At 39.2% G+C, this 22679-nt stretch overlaps 1 protein-coding gene across 1 annotated transcript in view; it reads right to left on the minus strand.

Moving 5' to 3' along the window:
* FAM169A (family with sequence similarity 169 member A) overlaps positions 1 to 22679 on the minus strand; it is a 441641-nt gene that overhangs the window by 212407 nt on the left and 206555 nt on the right. Inside the window, exon 4 of the mRNA XM_044063952.1 lies at positions 11891 to 12018. Within this exon, the coding sequence (XP_043919887.1) occupies positions 11891 to 12018 (128 nt within the window). The remainder of the gene's footprint in view (positions 1 to 11890; positions 12019 to 22679) is intronic.

The raw sequence follows: 22679 nt of genomic DNA on the forward strand, positions 1-22679 counted from the left end.
ATGGTTTTGGTGATTTTTGGACAACAACTGAGTCTAATTTGCGCATATAAAGGACATGGCTGCAGGGTCTGACTTGTGAGGATACTTGGATGGTTTGGCTTCGGACAAGGATGACGTCACGATGTTTTCCAGAGGTGAAAAACCGTTATTGCAGACACATAATTTAAACAAGAAAGGGATGGATGTAGACATGGAGACATGTTTTAGATGCTTAACTGAGCGATCAAAGAAGTTTAGAAGTAATGTATGGCACATTAAACTACTGAAGGCATATTTGGCTGTGGGAATAGCGCCGAGAGGTCTACGCATTTATGTAGAGCCGGGCGTGGGCCAATATGAGTCTTTCACTAATAAATGGCGAGACATACAGAAGGTAACATCAAAAATGTTTTTGGAACTTTTAGTTGAATACTATGATAGACATTTGGTGCAACTTACAGCAGATGTCAATGAGAGCTATGAACATTTACAAATGTTCACTAATGACAGTAGTTTTGTAATGAGAAATAACAAGTATAAGCAGGAGATGGAAAGCTATGAAAAAGAGTTACAAGAACGTAAAATGAAAAAATACACTAGAGACATGAATGACCTTGGAAACAGAAAAAACGGATGGTGCGTTTTAACACTGATAAAAAAGAAAAGAAAGGTGTTATTAAGAGAAAAAGGACTCGTTCAATATTGAGAAAATCTAGTGTCAACATAATTCAAGGTGACTCTAGTACTTCTGAATTTTCTTCAAACTTGACTGATACTGATGTAGAAATACTAGAACAAGGGGGCATTTTATCACCTATAACAAAGCGTACCAAGGGCCCTTTAGACGAGGGGGAAAGAAGCATAGATATTCGAAATGTGGAACAGGAATTCAGAATGATGTTAGAGACATAATTCCATCATTAGTTGGTGCACATAATGAGAACGAATTGGTAGTGAATTTGACACCTTATACTTTAACAAAGGATGAAAATGATATGCTCAATAAAGGTCTGAATTATGTGCCTGCATTTTATGTAGCTCATGTGTCTACTGTTACAGATGTTAAAAACTTTTGTCGTTTATAAACTTAAAGTTTTTCTTTAATGACAAGAATGAAAATGTGAAAAATACGCCAAAGCCAGCACTGAAAGTTCCAAATCCAAATATTTATTGAAATAAACTAGTGCAACATAAGCACTATAGTAACAGCTCGATCCTCATACTAGTTTCGGAAAACACCTTCTTCAGTGAGGAAAAAAGACAGAAAAGCAGCTCACTGATAGGCAAGGATGCTTATAAATGATACAGGACCAATAAGAAACCAAGGCACATAATTTATGTGCATACATAATAAGTAACAAAAAAGATGATGCATCTTGATGAACAAAATGTTTCATTTAAATGCCAATGAAGATATAAATTCCATGCAGTACAAAAAATAGACCTTGTCAATCAGCTTCCATATATGCACAAAAGTGTCAAAACAGTATATCATACTTGTGAGAAGTATATATGATACATAGCCCAAAAAAACATTTGTGTGACAAATGTATAGGTAGTCAGTGGTATATGTAATAACATATTGTCAATGATATATCATGCTTAATGCACCCATATAATGCATAGCACCAAAACAAAGAAGCCAGTGTATATCCTGTCTTGAGCAAGTTGAGAAAAATACCTAACATGTAATATGTCTCTTATGCTGTGTGAAAAAACAAAAGTTTTTTTTGTATTAATGTGAAAAAATTATGGTTTATAATAATACTTATAAAAAAGTATATTATGTATATTCCATAAAGGTCAAAAAGTGGGCATGATGACAAGATAAAAGACCTGAATAAAGCTATAATTGACGACAGTCGAAAACAGTTTTTTAGCATGCTATAATGATCCTGAAATGTGTGATGTCCTAACTGAATATATGGGTAAGAACTTCTATGGGTGTCCTGTGCATTAAATAATTTAGAAGCCTAAATACTTAAATTGACCCATACCCTATGTTAGTAGCTATATTTGGACAATGTAATGTAAAAAATACAGATAGATCACATATTGACCATGATTAAGTCTCTAGCCTAGTGAACAAAAAGACTGAACCACTGTCTGAGTTTTTAACTCAGTATTTAAAACCCTTACTGATATATGTCAGAGCTAGAATTCAGGACACAACACAGTTTTTGAATATTATTCAGGATACCCAGCTGGACCCAAATTGGATCATGTGCACCTTGGACGTAAAATCTCTCTACACTAGCATACCCCATTGGGGAGGTTTACAGGCTTTGGAATTTTGGCTGACCAAATCTGAAATATATCCACCAGGGTTCAACACATTGCTTATATGCATGTGTGAACATGTCCTCAATAAAAATGTTTTTTATTTCCAAGGCGAATGTTATTGGCAATTGAGAGGCACAGCCATGGGTGCATCTTTTGCACCCATATATGCTGATCTCTTCATGGCATATCTAGAAGAATATGTGATTTATAATCCGTTACATAACATTTACCTTGTGGAGATGGACATTTGGAGGAGATACTTGGATGACTGCTGGATGGTGTGGCGTGCGGATACTGAATACCTTTCCGAATTTGTGGAATACTTAAATAACAACATATGGGGCATTGAATTTTCCATCACATCTGATAAGGATCAGATTGATTTTTTGGATGTTACGATTTATCACAACAGTGACCACACTTTGAATACCAAAACACATCGTAAGTATCCACAATTCAACTCATTACTTCATGCTTCTAGCATGCACCCACGTCACACCATCCGCAACATCCCTAAGTCCCAATTCCTAAGAATGAAACGTATCAACTCCTCCCAAACTGATTATGATACAGCCAAACATGATTTGAGACACAGATTTTTGGACAGAGGTTATTCCAACTTTGATATTGAATCTGCAAGGATATGGACGGATAGACAGCACAGAGATTCATTATTACAATATAAAAATAGAGATGATTACATCAAGGATGACACTATTAGATTTATCACCACTTATGGCAGGAACCATCAGATAGTCAGGGAGATCCTGAACCAAAACTGGAATATCCTGCTAGCCAATGACCATTTACGACAGATTTTGGGCAACAAGTGTTCCATCACTTATAGGAGAGGCAAAACCTTGGGCACATTGTTTTCACATTTCAAACACAAGGAGAGTGGTGGTGCCCAGTATAAACAACTTACCATCTCTGGGGATGAATTGTTAGGCACTTTTCCTTGTGGCCATTGCAGTTCATGTTGCCAGGTGAACAAGCTGAAACAATTTACCAGTGCCAATACAAGTAAAGTATATGATGTACGTACATTTGGCAATTGTTCATCTAGTTGGGTGATCTATCTAGCTACATGTCAATGCAATGCTTTCTATGTGGGCAAAACTTCTCGCCCGCTTAGAACCAGGATAAGTGAACATAGGAGTGATATACGAAATAAAAAAACTACCAATGCTTTATACCAACATTCCATTAAACATACAACAGCCAATTTCATGTTCATGATTATTGATAAGGTTATGGGAAACAGACATAACCAATTGGGGTGGCAAAGTATACTCAGCCACAAAGAAAAATATTGGATTATCCATTTAGGAGCACTATTTCCACCTGGTCTTAATGAACATTTGGGCTAAAAGAACATAGACTTTTTGCCTATGCTGTCAATGCACAGATTTGTTCTATTGGTTATCTATTACTGGGCATTATATTGTTATCACATGTATATACCCGTTTGATGGTTCTCTTTATTATTATAAGATTACCACTTGACATAGATACCTATTCACCTTTTGTAGTGATATACCACATTTGACTAATACTTGTGATGATCACATATACCACTATAGTTTGTATTTAATATGAGGTGTTTAAATTATTCCCAGCATAGGAACCAACTTTATTTTTGGACACCAGACTGTTCATGTATATAGCACTGGATAATTTCATAATTGAACCCTGGCCCTACAACCAGTAGCATAGTATGCATTTTTGTTGTGCTTTACAGTTGGCCAATCATCATAAATACCAAGATATATATATATTGGCACAACATATCATATCTGAAATGGGAGTTACATGACCCTTTTTGTTCACTAGGCTAGAGACTTAATCATGGTCAATATGTGATCTATCTGTATTTTTTACATTACATTGTCCAAATATAGCTACTAACATAGGGTATGGGTCAATTTAAGTATTTAGGCTTCTAAATTATTTAATGCACAGGACACCCATAGAAGTTCTTACCCATATATTCAGTTAGGACATCACACATTTCAGGATCATTATAGCATGCTAAAAAAATGTTTTCGACTGTCGTCAATTATAGCTTTATTCAGGTCTTTTATCTTGTCATCATGCCCACTTTTTGACCTTTATGGAATATACATAATATACTTTTTTATAAGTATTATTATAAACCATAATTTTTTCACATTAATACAAAAAAAACTTTTGTTTTTTCACACAGCATAAGAGACATATTACATGTTAGGTATTTTTCTCTTAACTTGCTCAAGACAGGATATACACTGGCTTCTTTGTTTTGGTGCTATGCATTATATGGGTGCATTAAGCATGATATATCATTGACAATATGTTATTACATATACCACTGACTACCTATACATTTGTCACACAAATGTTTTTTTTGGGCTATGTATCATATATACTTTTCACAAGTATGATATACTGTTTTGACACTTTTGTGCATATATGGAAGCTGATTGACAAGGTCTATTTTTTGTACTGCATGGAATTTATATCTTCATTGGCATTTAAATGAAACATTTTGCTCATCAAGATGCATCATCTTTTTTGTTACTTATTATGTATGCACATAAATTATGTGCCTTGGTTTCTTATTGGTCCTGTATCATTTATAAGCATCCTTGCCTATCAGTGAGCTGCTTTTCTGTCTTTTTTCCTCACTGAAGAAGGTGTTTTCCGAAACTAGTATGAGGATCGAGCTGTTACTATAGTGCTTATGTTGCACTAGTTTATTTCAATAAATATTTGGATTTGGAACTTTCAGTGCTGGCTTTGGCGTATTTTTCAAGTTTGGTTGGCCGTGCACAGCCGTACTTGCGAGGTGGAGTGTTTAGTAAGAATGAAAATGTATCAATATGTGAATTTAAGGTTAAAAAGTCGACTTTTCAGCCCCCTTACCACCCCACTATTAAGATGTTTGAAGAACGTACATTACATGAACTTCATAATAATCAGGATATCATTTTTAAGAATTACAGTAGTAATTTAAATAAAAAGCAGAGAAATGCTTTGTAAAATCTACGAAATGATGACAAGATGGTAGTTGTAAAAGCAAATAAAGGTGGGGCAATAGTGTTGTGGGAGTCTAATTAATACGATAAAGAAGTAATGAGACAGCTTAGTGACCCTATTTCATATATGAGACTACCTTTTGATCCAAATAAGGGATTTAAAGCTATTATTGATTGCATTTCTAGAAGATGCTGTCATTGAGGGGATGCTAACAAAAGAAATGTGTGAACAGCTGAGGGTTGTTGAAATGGAACCTTCCACCTTCTACATACTACCTAAAATACATAAGACAATTTTAAATCCTCCAGGGAGACCAATAGTGTCAAGTCAGGGGTCATTGATTGAACCACTATCTATTTATTTAGAAGGCAAATTAAAAATACTATTGCCATTGATTAGAGCTAGGGTTAAAGACAGTACTGAATGTTTGAGACTCATGAGTGATACTGAAATCCCTATACATACATATCTGTGTACTTTAAATGTCCAGTCATTGTATACCAGTATTCCTCATAAAATGGGCCTGGCTGCAGTCAACTATTGGGCTGAATATTCTGGGTTATACACTAGAGCCCAGATTGACTTTTTGCTTTAAATGTTCAGCATAGTTTTAGAACATAATGAATTTATGTATAAAACTGATTGTTTTTTACAAATGAGAGGTACTGCTATGGGTACAAATTTTGCACCCATTTATGCAGACCACTTTATGGGCTATTTAGAGGCTAGAATGATGTACAATGACACAAATGAATTTAAACCAGATATGGACATGTGGCAAAGATATCTAGACGATTGTTGGTGTGTCTGGGTGGGGACCATTGAAAAATGGTATGAATTTATTAATTATTTGAATAATAATACTTTTGGGATACAATTTACTAGTAAAATAGAACAATTCAATATTGATTTTTTAGATGTCAATGTTACCAAATTGATTGATGGAACAGTAGTAACTAGTATGTGGAACAGTAGTAACTAGTATGTTTAGAAAACCTTTTACAAAAAATTCAATATTGGAAGCCAAAAGTTGCCACTCTAGACATATAGCTAAAAATATACCAAAAGCACAAATTATTAGATTAAAGCGCCTTTGTAGTAGACAGCAAGAGTTTGAAAAAGAGGCAGCAGATATGCATGATAGATTCATACATAGGGGATATGATAGTAGATTGGTCTCTAGTGCCCTTGAACAGGGTAGAATACAAGATGTTAAGTACAGTTAATGTGAAGGAAGTTAAGACAGTGGATAAATTGAGATTCATCACTACCTATGGTACTAATACATTTAAAATAAAACAGATTGTAGAAAAACATTGGCCTATTTTAAAAAACGATCCCTTTTTTTGAACAGATAGTGGATGACCATTGTAATTTTGGCTACCGTGGGGGGAAGAATTTAGGAGAATATCTTAATAAACGTACAAAAACTTCCTTTATGAATAAAACAACACAAAGAGAATGTATGAGAGGAAGCATATTCTGTGGGAATTGTGTATACTGCAAGGTAGTGTCTAAAATCAAGTCCTTCACATCTGTCAACACTACTAGAGTCTATGATATTAGGGTCTCAATAACATGTAATACTGATTGGATCATCTATATGGTAGTAGGTAAGTGTGGTACTTTTTATATTGGGCAGACTTCCAGATCTTTTAAACGTAGGATTGCCCTTCATGTTAGCGATATAAACTGCAGAAGAACTCATAGTGCTTTATATAAGCACCAGGTAGATCATAGAGGTGCACATTTCATTTTTGTGGGGATAGATAAGGTGTTGGGTGATAACATTACTACAATAAAGAAACATAAAAAATTAGATTCAAAAGAAAAGATGTGGATACTAAAATTGGGAGCTCTTTATAAACCAGGATTAAATGAGAATCTTTAATATACAGTGCTTTTAATAAGTTATTTGTGTCTTGTGTTTCTATAAATATATCTAGCAGGCAAATATTTTCAATTAACATAGGATGACTTTAGTTATTATTTTTCAATAATGTGCTAAATCTATTAGTTTAGTTAGCCTCTAAAAACAGAGGTGTATGTGTACATGTATTTTGTTGTAAAAGGATCTGTCACTTTAAAACAGTTTTGAAAAAACGTATATGAATGTGTTGCAAGTGAATCCGGGCATTTGAGCACTGAGGACACCTATTGGGTGAAACCGGTTTGCTTGTTGTGGAGTCGTGGCTGTCCGAAGCCATTGTAATGGTGGATTAAATCAGTCAAAGAAATATGGAATGAACCTTATTTTGCTCAACATAAACTATTATTCACAACACGGTAAACTAGTGCTGGGTTCTGTTTGTTGAATATGTTTTCATCCGTGCAAAGTTTTAGTGTTCTGTAAGCCATGATTACGTGCACCAACTGAGAAGAGAGTGTGTATATATATATATATATATATATATATATATATATATATACACACATACACACACACACACACATATATATATATATATATATATATATATATATATATATATATATATATATATGGGGTCTCCTTCAGAACATCAACTTTTCAGAAAGCTGAACTTCATATGGTTGAGATTATATGCTCGAATTTCTGCCTCTGTACCGAGATTGTGATACAGTGGGGATTGGGGGAATTTACCCTTTTCTCCACTGTACTGCAATCTTGGAGTTGGTATATGTAATATTCAGGGGGTGTGGGAGTCATAGCCCCCCATGTAGGGAGTACAGGAGGGCTTGCTCCCTGCAAAAATGTAGATGTTTTGTTGTTTTGTGTCATCTGACTTTTTGGAAAGTTGCTCATATGGTCTTAACCATATGAAAGTCAACTTTCTGAAAAGTACATTGATATATACAGAGAGAGAGAGAGAGAGGGGGGGGAGATAGATATACAAATATATGCACACACGCACAAACATAGGTAAAGTTCACTTGGCTGAATACTCATTTGATCAACAAGGTGAACTGTAGTCTTATCTGTGCAAACAGATGACTGAGCGAGTTCCAGGTTAGCTGACAAAGTTAAGTGGCTTTTTGGCAGGGCTTGGAGTTTATCTAGGAGTGTGTATGTTTGGGTTAGAATAGGTGTTTGGTAAAGGGATAGATAAAGTGCATATATTAGCATACGGGGGGTTAGGGTTAGAGTAAAGGTTAGCTAAAGAGATAACTTTAGTGTTGTGTGGGTGGATGGGTTTGACGTTAAAAATAAGTGAGATAGATGCAAAAAGAAAAGATATAGGTATAATATGTTTTCAAAAAAAGTGATGTACCCATGGAAGGAATTAAAAGAAGATGAACAAGGAAATAAAATATATGTGAAAATGTTTGAAATTTTTATGAAGCAGTGGATTTTTTGTGGACAATTTTATTAGACAAGTTACCCATGAAGGGGAATATGAAATATATGGTAATACAGGAAAGACAATTTGGTGATTGTAGTGAAAAAGAAACTACAAAGCATTGTTTTTTTGGATTGCAAAAGAAATAAAGAATTTTGGAAAAAGTTTCAAAATGAATATAGCTTAGAAGAGTTTAAAAGTATAAATTTGATACAAGATATTACATGGGAAGTATAATAAAGTAAAGAGATGTGATATTGATAAATGGGATAAAGAACTATTTGTGACAACATTGGGTGCTGTAAAAAAAAAGATTTGAGAATTTGTTATATGCCAAGAAAATGGAAGAGACTGATGTATTAGGTGAAATAAGATGGTTGTGGAAGTAAGGGAGCAGGGAGAGTGGGTAAATATAAAATAACACAGAATTTAAGAAATATACTTGTTTTCTTAAGCCATTTTGGGTTGATAACCTGTAATTAATTTTAAGCATGAATGTAAAAAATGAGAGTGCACATAATTCATTTAATTTTTTACTATGGTATAAACTGAATGTAAATGTCAGTAAAGCGCACCTGCTGTTTTCAATAAGTGCATTGGGATCTTTTACATTCACCTCACTTACGCTGGTGGATGAGACCTTGGTTTAATGTCTCATTTGAAGGCCAAGTTTTGTTTAGGTAAAGTATATTAAACTTTTAATCAGTGATCTAAAGAAGATGTCTCTGATACTCTTTTCTGAGTACAGTAAAACCAAAGATAAATTAGAAATGTTATCTGCTGTTCACCTGTAACATTTTCATTGAGGTAAGACTGCACTGCTTGTGTTTCAGATAATTCTGACAGAAAATGTGTCAAAAAATACTGACAGAATGTGAAAAACAATCCTCTTTGTGAATTCAAATTTTTACAATAATCTTTTCAGTTATTCCAAACTAACATTTCACAGAAATATACTGAGTTTTACTTAAATAAATACAGGACTACATGTTTTATGAAAGGAAAAGGGAGTGCTACATAAGCAGAAAGAAGTGAAGGCAGTGGAATAACTGATAAGGATTTGGGTGCAGTCCTTGGCAATAAGCTCACGTTTATTAAACTTTATGAATCAGTGTGCATGGGGGATATTAACTGGACCTTTACTATATTGTCTGAACAGAAAGATATTATGCCATCATTACTTACTGACTTGTGAGACCACTTTTGGTGAAGTGCACAATAATTTATTTATCTATATTATTTATTTATTTATCCATCTATCATTTGTTAATTGGGAAAGTCCGACTTGGAACAAAGCCAGTTTTCAGTGGAGGCCCAGGGAGAAATGCTCCAGACGTATGTCTTTGTAATGTGGGAGGAAACTGGAGCACCCAGAGGAAACCCACACGAATGCAGGGAGGACATGCAGACTCCACACAAAAGAAACCCCAACTGAGAATTGAACCAGAGAACCTCTTGCTGTGAGGCAACAACGCTACTGCTGGACCACTGTGCTGGTTTGAAAAGAGTAGGACCCTTTCTTAAAAATCAGAGCAGATAGACATATAAAGAGACTGGGTGTGTTAACATGTGAAAAAAGGGTTGAGTTTGCACTCAGTAAGTTACAGCTGACAGAGGTCTGACTTGACAGCACTACAGAAGCTCAAATAGGTAGGAACATGCCTGGAAGGGATAATTTGAGACATGGTGTGTGTGTGTGTGTGTGTGTGTGTGTGTGTGTGTGTGTGTGTGTGTGTGTGTGTGTGTGTGTGTTTGTGTGTGTGGAGCTACAGCAACAAATTCAACTTAAAAAGGTCTTTGTAGGAATTAGGGATATCACAAATTTAAATTAACTGCCATCAGTCTTTAAACAAACAAAAACTTATAAGACATTTTAAGAAGTTATAAGACAACTATTATGTGTGCCAGATGCTGTCAGGCAATGGCAAAAATGGCTGAACTATGGAAGCACTGTTCATTAACCAGTAAACATATATATTTATGTGCGTGTGCATATGTGTGTGTGTGTGTGTGTGTGTGTGTGTGTGTGTGTGTGTGTGTGTGTACACATGTGTGGGTGGCAGACAAGAACTATACCAAATAGGAGTCACTGAATGATACTATCTGCTAGTGAAAAGCAAGGAGTGACAGACTGCTCATCTTGTTCCGAAAAGGAGCCAACTGTTTTTAGAACACTGAGAACTACTGAATCATAGACAACATGTTATGAAGCTATACCAGTGCACAGAGCAATGTGCAGCTACAGTTATCACAGAAAGAAAGAAAGGTGAAAATGTGTATTAAAGCAAAATGGAGATAAGCAGAAAGAAAGTAATAAGCAACTGTTTGGAATCCAAAGGGCACCAAAAAGACATTAACACAGTAGTGGGGATGGGGAAAACAGCTAGAGGGCAGGATTTCTTTCTACCAGGCAGCAAAAGAGACACATATCCTATGGATATTTAATATTTAAAGACATGCAGCTCAACTGTAATTTGTGAATGGCATTGGTGGGAGATCTGCAAAGCTTTTAAACAACAGTCCTTGTTGTTATCCTCATCTTCTCAACAGGGTACCTTGGGTAACTAATTATTCCCAAGTGTTCTCTGCGCTATTCAAGGCAAAACACACTCCACTATTTTACAAGGACACCAACAGATATGAAATGAGGCAGCCACCTTTTTTGGAATTACTTTAACATCTGTTTTGCTGGATAAATGAAATTTATACTGATTATTTAAAATTTAATGTAATGCTTTCTAAGGAAACTGAATTCAGTACAGACTTAAAAACCACCCATATTTATACATTAAATGAAACAACCTAATATAACATACAGTAAATGTAAAATATCAACATACTATGCCATTACAAAGGACTAAAAACTGTTAACTTAATAGCCATTTAGAAGGCATCAAACTGTCGGCCTAAACAGAAAATCAGATACAGTATGTATAAGTCTGCATACTCAGACCTTTATAGTAAAACTAAGTGCAAGTTTTATACAGTTGGTGTGTCACAGTAAAAGTAAACATTTTGTCTTAAAGTCTATATACAAAAACTAGAGTATAATGAAAATAAAGCTGAGAAAATTCAGAGAGCACTGCACATTAAGTTATACATTGCCATTTCTACATTTCACAGAAAAAAATAGACAGTAAGGCATAATAATGCTTCATGTTACAAAGGAATGCATCCTATGTATGACAAACCAATGTGAGAAGAGCTTTTTACTTATTTTTATTTTCTACCTGTAAATAATTATACATTAAGCACCTGTCAGTTCATACAGAGTAAATGACTGTACTTACATTTACGTCTGACACATTGTTCATGCCTTCTATTTCTGAATTCTGCTCCCGTCTTTCACTAATGACTCCTGAAGAATTTGGCAAAGGTTCTTCATCTTCTATTTCAATGTGCTGTTTCTTCTCAGACACTAGTACATCCAGAACATTGTAGTTAAAATTTATAATGCAGACACTAGGGAATCAGGCTGTACAACATGCAGATTTCTGCAGACAACTTGAGAAATAAGTTAGTGCTTTCTTGAAACTGTACATTACTCATTCATTAATACTGATGGGCTTTACCAAATTATACCATATTAATGTACCTCCAGGAAGCAGTAACTGATAATACAGCTTATCAGAAGCTTACAATCGAGAACACATATTAAATCATAAAGTTACACGCCATGGAGTCAACCATGTAAGCTCATACATTCCAGCAAAATATATATATATATATATATATATATATATATATATATATATATATATATATATATATATATATACATACATATACATATACATACATACATACATATATGTATATATACATACATACACGCATGCACACACACACACACACACACACACACACACACACACACACACACACACACACACACACACACACACACACACACACACACACACACACACACACACACACACACACACAGATATATGTATATATGTTTATATAAATATGTATGTGTTCATGATGACTGGTTGAAAAGCAACCACTATGAAAGTATGTTTATTTTATTTGTCCTGTAGTAACTGAGAAAGTCCCACTGAGCTAATGGCCCATTTTCAGTGGAGGCTCATGGAGAAAAAGGTACAAAAAAGCTCCAAGTGACATGATAAGTGTGAACGTCTGTGTGTTTGTCTGTGTAGGGAACAAAGCTTTTGAGGTCATTCACAGTCTATACAACCTCCATTGCCCTGTTTTGGCAAGCCTGCTGATGTCATTCACTTTGAAATACACCTTTGGGGAAGGAGTAGCCTAGTAATCTCTGTGGCACATCCTGTAACTGGGTAATGCTGTAGTGTGATAAATAAGTTAGGTAGGAGTTCTATTCCCAGATATGGCAAGTGTGCATGTTTGTGTCTGTGTAGGATGCAATGCTTTTGAGGCCATTCACTGTCAATACAACATCCAGTGCCCTACTTTGGCAAGCCGACTGATGTCATTCATTTTGAAATAGACCTTTGGGAAAGGTGTAATCCAGTAATCTCCATGGTGCATCCTATAACAGCGTAATGCTGTAGTATGATATACTAGTTCAGTAGTGTTTCTATTCCCAGACATGGCAAGTGTGGATGTTTGTGTTCATTTGTCTGTGCAGTGAGCAATGCTTTCGAGGCCATTCACAGTCAATACAACCTCCACTGCCCTACTTTGGCAAGACTGCTGATGTCATTCATTTTGAAATACACCTTGGGGAAAGGTGTAATCCAATAATTTCCGTGGTGCATCCTATAACAGAGTAATGTTGTAGTATGATATACTAGTTTGGTAGCAGTTCTATTCCCAGACAGGGCAAGTGTGGATGTTTGTGTGTGTGTGTGTGTTGGTTTGTCTATGTAGGCAGCAATGCTTTTGAGGCCATTCACAGTCAATACAACCTCCATCGCCCTTCTTTGGCAAGCCTGCTGATGTCATTCACCTTGAAATACACCTTTGGGGAAAGAGTAGCTCAGTAATCTCTGTGGCATGTGCTCTAACTGCATAATGCTGTAGTGTGATGTATTAGTTAGGTAGGAGTTCCAATCCCAGACATGGCAACTATGAGACTTGGTGTGAGAGTGTGTGCCTATGTTTGTCATTTGTATCCTGTGTGGAGGTGACTGTGAGTGTGTAAGAACTGGACTCATTGTAGATAGGGTTTTGCAAATTTCTTATATGGTGGGCCTATGATATGTCTCAAAGTCCACCTTACAAGGATAACAGATGCCAAATGGCAGGAAGGAGTTCTAATCCCAGGCGTGGCAACTGTGTGTGACCATGTGTTTGTCTGTGTGGGGATCAATGCTTTTTAGGCTAGTCACACTCACTACAATTTCAAATGCTCTACTTTGGCTAGGGTTGCCAATCCATAATCCAACATGCGACATCAAGGCCTGACGAACAAATTAGCCAACCCTTGTACCCATGTCTCATGCACAAACATGCTCGCCTAGGCAACAACAGCTTTGTTGGTAGTACCCTGCATACTGTCCAGAGATAATAACCATGGTGTGATTGCAGCAGACTACAGAGGGTATGGCACCCTGTCCCATCACTACAATAGGTACATAATTGCAGACAGTGCATCTTCACTATGTTCCCGACTGGAGGCTTGCAACAACTGTAGTGCCATCAAATGTGACCCACAAAGGACATACCATGCCTTAAACACATGCCCTGTAGGGAGAGATGCCACTGACACCAGGGAATACATGTATCATGCTGTCAATGCAGGTGCAGGGTCAACTTGGTGTCTACTGCCAGTTCCCACCACATGAGGCCAGGACAAGCACATCTGATTATGGCAATTTGTGTACACAACATGGCCCAGACACCCCAGGTACAGTTCCACATGTCACAGAACATGCATGTGGGACATGTGCACATCCCAGACACCGTCCATGTCATGGACTATAGAACACATACATGACAAGCATTGCACAGCACTGGCCACACACAACAGTAACCAAGATGACTGGATGGTGAATGCAATACCCACCTGTGTGGGCCAATCCAGACAGTACACCCCTGAGCCACACTGCAGACCATTGTCATGTGGCCTGATGCCAAGGTATACCTTTCACCTAGCCTTGTACAGCCTTCTGGCACAGTCAACCACTACACACCTGTGAAGCAATGCACCCATGCATGTCAGTACTGGCGCCCTGTGTCTGTGTGTGTGTGTAGTATAATGATTTTGACCCCATTCACACTCACTACAACTCCCACTGGCCTACTAAAGCATGCCATCTGATGGCAGACACTTTCACATACCCTTTGCCCATATATCATCTGGATAACCCCTGTGGTGCATGTGATACCTACATATTACTGTATTGTGGCACACTAGCTAGTTAGGAAGTCTATTCCTGACCCTGCCAACTGTGTTAATGTGTGTGAGTCCCTGAGAAAGTGTGACTGTGTCAACGTTGACACCTGTTCATGTGGACAGGCATGTGTACTACACCTACCTTATCGCTCCTATATCACTGTTGCAGATGTCACTCACCATAAGATATACCTTTGGACAGCTCTCCAACATGTAAGCTATTTGGCGCATGTAATAAATGCATAGACATGTGATAGCGATACATAGTCAATTAGGGGTTCGAAACCCTGTACTGGTAAGTGTGTGACAAAAACATGCTTAGGCTTTACTCTGCCACCCACTCTCTGACTTACATTGTCTCTGTCTGTCTCTCTCACTCCCTCTTTGGTGGCTGTGGAGAAGTACACCTGCTTTGCTTAGGCAGCAGCTTGTGTTTTGTAAGTGATACTCATGATCAGCTGATGGCCTCTGCATGAACTGCATTTCCCCTCTAGCTGATTGCATGTGGAACAGCTGTGGTAACATTCCCATAGACAATTGCATGGAAACACACTCCAATATCTAGGAACATCATGTGGGTATTGGGCCCTTTCATTCACTGTGAGCAGGACCTCATGTTGGTGCTTGGCAAACAGCATCACAGATGGTATTGGGATTTACCTCTAACAATATACACAATGCAGACAGGCCAACAAACAGGAGGGGGATGTGCCAGACATGACTACAGAATGTAAGTGTTGCTCTTCTGCATTTGGAGTAATGTTGGTTTAACAGGGAGTGTGTGGATATGGCTGGTCTACATGATTTAATACCTGTCATGACAGTGTTATGTGTTTGAGGAAACTCCCACCTGTAGGGCTATCTGCAGACTGGGCAGAGTTTGGAGTCTTATGTTTCTTGTGTTACTCACAGATCACCTATCTTAGAACTGCAGAAGCATAGTCTGAGGATTGCAGTCAGTACATGGTGACAGCCATGAGAGTTACTGACTTCATATCCCTCATAGGACATATGTCACAACAAACCCTGTTACGACAGTAAATGTATGAGGGTATCACAGCAACATGCCAATATTGGCCCAGTGTTTGTGGCTTCAGTCACAAGTCTGTCAACCTTTGTACATATGTCATGCAGTAAGGTGCATATGTTCTGTACACCATTATTTATTGACATCATAACTGATAACAAGCCAGGCAGATATCAGACTGCTAGACATGTTATGTGTAGTAGGGGTTATTTCTGAGGACATAACCTGGGCATTCCACAGTTGTGTGTACAGTACTGGGGTCTGTGTACTTATGGTGATTGTCGACAGTATGTGTATTGCGCATACATACCTTGGCCTGTGCACAGACTGTGGTAAATGCCATTGTTCTTGGTCCCGTTCTATCTGATGTTACATGCTGCTCCAGTGTATGGTACCCTATCAGCTCACATGTCTGTAGGGCCAAACACACACGTGTCCCATACCATACCACAGACAGGCATCGGACCACATTGTGTCGTGACAGTTTATGTAGGGTTAGTGTGGGAGTGGCACATATAAGGATGGTGTTTATCAGACAGTCCATATAGCGTCATATTACCTCTTCTGTATTAAGGGGGCAGCCACATATGTGGTAATTCATGGGTGTTTTTCCCAAATGGGATGATTATGCATTTTTTGGCATTTAGCTTTGGCCATGACTTTGACACCAGGTGTCTGTCTCAGTAAGGCCACACAAACAACTTATCTCTGTCCTCAATAACCTATCCTTCTCACAATCAGTCACCAACTGGTTTCAGAGTTACCTGTCTGACCGCCAACAATCCGTTGTATGGCAGAATGACATATCTCCCAAACTACCTGTCTCCATAGGGGTTCCCCAAGGATCCATCCTTGGACCCCTACTCTTCTCTGCTTTCACCAATAATCTAGCCTCTACCACCAAACATGGCACACTCATACAATACGCAGATGACTTGACCATCATCTGCTCAGCACAGTCCCTACCCAAACTGCATAAAGTCACACAGGAAGCCTTTTCCTCTGTTGAAACTTGGTTATCCGATGCCCAATTAATACTCAACCCAAACAAAACTAAACTACTCATCTTCCAACCCACCAAACATACTCAAAACAACTCTCACTTTAACATCACAGCAAAAGACAGCACTACTATATACCCAACTGAACCCACCAACTTGTTAGGAGTGGAAATAGACAATAAACTAAAATTTGACATTCACATATCCATGACCATAAAAAAAGTTCACGAAAAACTAGGAGCGTTATACAGAAATAAGCAACTTCTCACCAAAGCAGCAAAGATTTCAATAGCAAATTCCCACCTTATCTCTTTATGCCTCTCCAATATATACCAACCTAAGGCAATGCGATCTAAACAAGCTAGAGACCTGCTACAACAAAATCTCCAAATTTGCCACAGGGGCATCCTATCATAATCACCACTGTCTCTAACTTGCTGAACTGGGCTGGCTTGAACTCCCTCACCTCCTTCAATGGTATCAACTCTCACTCGCCCACAAACTAGTAAACCATCCACTAAATGTCCCATCCCTCCAGAATCTACTCCAACCCTATCGTACCACCAGACCATTAAGATCCAGCAAAAAAAATCACTTGCAGATCACTAAAGCCAATAACTCTGCTGGTGAAGCACTATTCTCTTGCACCATAGCCAAATTATGGAACTCCCTCCCACCCACAATTACCTCCATACCATCATGCTCCCACTTCAACACTTTACTAAAAGCGCACCTACAAACATGCTGGCTATGCCCTTGCAACTCCCACTCCAATATCACCCACCCCATCCAACCACTACCTTTCTTTCCACTCCACTAACTACCTTGATTATAGCAAGCTTAGATGCTCATAAGCCTAGTACTTATTATACAGCAGGAACTTCTTATTGTAACATTTGTTAGTCTGTTATATACTTCACAGATAAAGATTCTAGTTGTCTACTGATCTACTATGTTCTTCATCTGTAAATATGTTGTAAGTAATTGCTACGTAAATTAATCGCTATGTTATCCAATGTAACTACTGTCTGTTTATTTTAACTGTGGAGCTTTTCTCCCCAGGCCTCCGCTGAAAATGGACCTACGTCCAGTCGGACACTCCCGGTCAACAAATATAAATAAATAACTAAAATAAAATTTTGAAGGATGTCCGTGTCAGCCGGAGAGTCAATTATGGCTCCCAGTTTGCAGTCACCGGCGAACTTGGTTAGCCATAGTCCTCCTCTGCTTGCCTGTACTTCTGAGAAATATATGCCGAACAGTAGGGGTCCCAGAACCGAGCCTTGTGGGATACCACTTGTGTCAGACCTATAGCCCGCTATTCTTACCGTGTGAGTTCTGTCTGTAAGCCAGTTGGCAACCCATCTTGTGACGTAGGGATTTATGTTCAGGCTGGTGAGTTTTTCTATAATACAGGAGTGGGGAATGGTTCCAAACACCTTGGCGAGATCAAGGTAGGCTGTGTGAACCACCTTTCCCTCGTCTATGGCATTGGTGACTGTCTCGAAGAAGTCAACCAGGTTTAGTAGGCATGATCTGCCCTTAAAGCCGAACTGGGTCGGGTCAAGTGTTTGGAGGTACCCAATGTCTTTGTTAATGGTTACATGATGATGTGCTCCATAGCCTTGCAGACCAGGCTAGTCAGGCTTATGGGGTGATAGTTACCAGGGTCAGTTGTGGCCCCTCCTTTGTGGAGTGGAATAACCGTAGCTGTGCACCATTCTACGGGCACGTAGCCTGTGGAGAGGCTGAGGTTCAACACCATGTTTAGGTGGGTGGTTAGTTCATTCTGTAGTTCATGCAAGACACAGCCTGGGACACCATCTGGCCCCATTGATGCTGTGTTTTTGGCTTTTAAAAGGGCTGTTTTCACCTGTGCTTCTGTGATTTCCGGGACACTACACTTTTCCGGTATTGTTGTGTGTCCTTTTGAAGGTGAGAGGGAGGTGAAGTTTGTACTGAATCTATCTGCCAGGATGTTGGCAATATCAGTAGGTTCAGTATATTTTGTGCTATTTTGCACTAGCTCAGAGCATATCTGTGAGTTGCCACTTAGATTCTTGACATAGCTAAAGAAGGTATTGTGGTTATCTTTCGAATCCTTGACTATTTTTCTTTTGAAGTTAGCCTTGGATGATTCTATGAGAGACCTTAGTTTCTTACTGATACTGATCAGGGATGTCTTTCCTTCTTGGGATTTGCTTTTTTTCTGAACTAGTTTCTTCCTTTTGTTGTCTAACCTGTTTATGGCAGGGGTCCACCAGACTGGCTTCCTTCTCTTAGGGGAGTGAGCCTTGGTTTTGCTAGGGATGGCACAATCCATTCATCCTTGTAGGTGCTCATAGAGTGCAATCATAAAGGATTCTGCATCATGGGCAGTGTTATCCTTTAGCGTAGGGGCTGTGAAACGTACCACCTCTGCCTTAAGTAAGGTGAAGTTTGCTTTAAAAAAGTTTTTCACTGTGGTTTCCTTGGTTGGGGGTGGTGATGGGGTGTGGACATCTAGGGTGATTCATTTATGGTCTGATCTAACCAGTGACAGGTTGACCTCTGGTACGGATCACCTGTCGCCCATGTTAGTGATGACTAGGTCCAATATGTTGTGGCATCTGGAAGGGGAGTTTACCAGCTGATCCAGGGCATTTGAGTTGATAAATTCCAGGAAGTGCTGAGCCTGGGAGTTTGTACTCGAGTGGTTTTCCCAGTTAATCGTAGGGTAATTGAAATCGCCCAATATCAGGGTGTTTGGTAGGACCTTCATGTTTTCCAGTGTCTCTAGAAAGGCGGAGTGGTGGTCTTGGGTCATGGAGGGTGATCTGTAGCAGGCCACAATTTGCATTGCAGATTTGCCCGATGTTAGTTGCACATGGATGATCTCAGAGGTATCATGCTGCGCTACTAACCTGGAGGTGTGGGTATCCTTGATGAATATGGATACACCCCCTCCTTTTGTGTTTCGGTCCGTGTTCTGTGGCCGAAATGTGTGGTATGAGTTGTAGCCCTGTAGTGCTGGAGTGCTCTATGGAGCCTTGAACTAGGTTTCAGTTACTGCACAGATGTTGACGTTCTCCACACTGAGGAGTGCTTCGAGCGCATGCATTTTGAGATTTAAACTCCTGGTGCTGAGTAGCATAACCCTCATTTTTTTACTTGTGTTGTTTACGGAGGTGGGTTTGAATTTTGAGCCTTACCTAAAAAAGGCACTATGGGAGCAGCAAGAGCTTTGGCCAGTATTCGAAAGCCAAGGGATGACAGGTGCAAGCCGTCTCTTGTGAAGCAATGAGGCTTGTCGAGCATGTCATCCCAGGCTGACAGACACTGCATCCCCTCTGAATGACACCAGAAGCTTAGCCAATTGTTGAAATTGATAATTGTTTCTTTATACTGAGGTATCATTCTTGGTGAGGGCAGGATGCTACTCAGGGTCAGGGTCATACCCGCCTGGGCTACATGATCAGAGAGCTCTTCCATGTCTCTTTTCATGTAGTCCAGGGAGGTACGTCTCAGGTCATTCACACCAACATGAACAATGATAGAGTCATATTTGTACTTGTTCTGGAGTGACCTGAGTGCTTGTGTTATGTGGTGGATTCTGGCTCCTGACAGGCAGCTAACAGTAACCTTCTCCTTATAAAGCCTAGTGAGTGGGGCGTCAGTGTGCCTGTCTATTGAGTCACCTATTACTAGTGTGTTAGGTATGTTATTTCACCTTAAGGGTTGTGATTGGGTGGCACATTAATTTTGTGTTTTATGTGTTGTCTGGTTTGTGACGGGAGGTGCAGGTTTTGTGGGTGTCTGCTTTGGAGCTCTCTGATGCTTTTGCAGGTTTTTATTTAGAGCCTCCGAGTATGATTTCATGTATTTATGTATATTTTTTGCCAGTGCTGGTTTAGTAGGTCTATGTGAGGCTGGAGGTGTGGTGCAAGTGTTAACCTTCTCCTCATGACTGTCTGCTCCGGTCTTGGGTGGAGAGACCTTAGCCTCCAGTTTGGCTGTATAATTGCATCTCTCGCATATGTTAGTGTTTTGTGGTAGGAGGAGTGGGCTGTCTGTGTACATGAGGCAGTTGTAACATTGCCTCAGGATACCCAGATTCACCAGCTGGACTGGAGAGTACACCTGAAGCTGCCCTTTGGTGATGCCTGAATAGTAAATTACGGTTGTGTATACCTTCCCAGATGTATCACACTGTATGTATCTGATATGTGTATATTTAGATATAACAACATACATGATGGAACAGTAATATCACTAACAAGTACTACACAATTGTGGAAGTCACAGCAGTTGTTCAATATTATTCAATATGTGTACTGACAGATATATTGGAAAAACAACAACTGTCTTCACAGCTGTCATGGCGTAGTGGTTAACTGTTGTGACTACAGTGTACAGGGTCCTGGGTTTAAGACCTGCAAGGGCTGTTTATTTTGTTGCTGGGCAGAAAAAGGGCTGTTGGATACAGAGTAGTTAAGGCAGTTTTGAGCATCTCTAAGCTCGTTTGTGCGGGTTTGCGTGAAGCTACGCGGTGCATACTTATGGTTAAACATAAGGGCACTTAAAATGTGTAGGCTTCGCTTACCAGTGCACAAATGTGTTCAGCTGCTATGCTGCAGCAATTCTGACACCTGTGAAGCATGGCTCAGCCCTAGTAACCAGTGCTCACATCCCAGTCTGATAACATAGCAGGGTAATGACATCTGTAATAAGTGTATGTAATGCCATGTACAAAACATGTGTCTATGTGCCATCATTACAGTAGCAAGGGGTGTGAGTGTCATGTCTGGGACACTGAAGTACATAAGACATGTACATCACTATTATCTGTGTGAATGTGTTACATACAAGGGTAGTAACCTAGGTAACGTGCCGTCACACTGGAATGTAGTGTATCATGCCATTACTACTGCTGACAGTGCTTTTCCAGGCAACAGTAGATTGCTAAATGTAGTATTGACAACAAGTACCCCTGCAGGCATAGCTGGACTTTGAGACCTCACTGTCGTGTTCCCGGTGTGTGAGCTGTGTCAGAGTATATATCCCCGACTGGATAATGCTCTGACATGTGGAAAGTAACTGTAGGCTACTGTCTGTACAGCACATGTCAGTGAGGGCTTCCAACATGTAGTAATGGCATACATATTGTTGTCAGACGTCTATCTGTCGACACATTCATCCCACTGCAGAACTAGTTGCCAAGATGATATCTGTCAGTCCCTGTACAGATATGCAGATAGCAGGTATCCAGCTTGGATATGTACAGGCAACCTATGCTTGACTGACACTGAGATATCTGCCCAGCTGTGTTATAACTGGCAAAGATAGGACACAACACCCAGTATGCACCACATGCCATGGGTACCTCCACTATACCACCACAGTCAACAGAACATGCTTGGGTAGAGGTTTCCATCACAGACACTAACTATGTCTTGTAATACATGTCGCATACATGTCAACTGGATCACCTCAGTGGCCATTTGCAGGAGGCACCCAGAGGATTGGCTGATGCATGTCACTCTCACTCTGAGGGTCACCACAGTGGTGTCTGTTGATAGATTGCCTGCTGGCACATGGCAGGTGGCATGATACCACTGTACACACATCCCCTACACTTCCCATCTTTCCATGGACAATAGCCAGGTACACACCTATGACCAGCTGCAGTGATGCACCCTAGTACTGACAAATGTGTACATGTGTACTACTAAGGATATCAGTGT

This window comes from Protopterus annectens, chromosome 2.part2 (genome assembly GCF_019279795.1).
Source record: "Protopterus annectens isolate FY-2018-M chromosome 2.part2, PAN1.0, whole genome shotgun sequence".
Classification (NCBI taxonomy): domain Eukaryota; kingdom Metazoa; phylum Chordata; order Ceratodontiformes; family Protopteridae; genus Protopterus; species Protopterus annectens.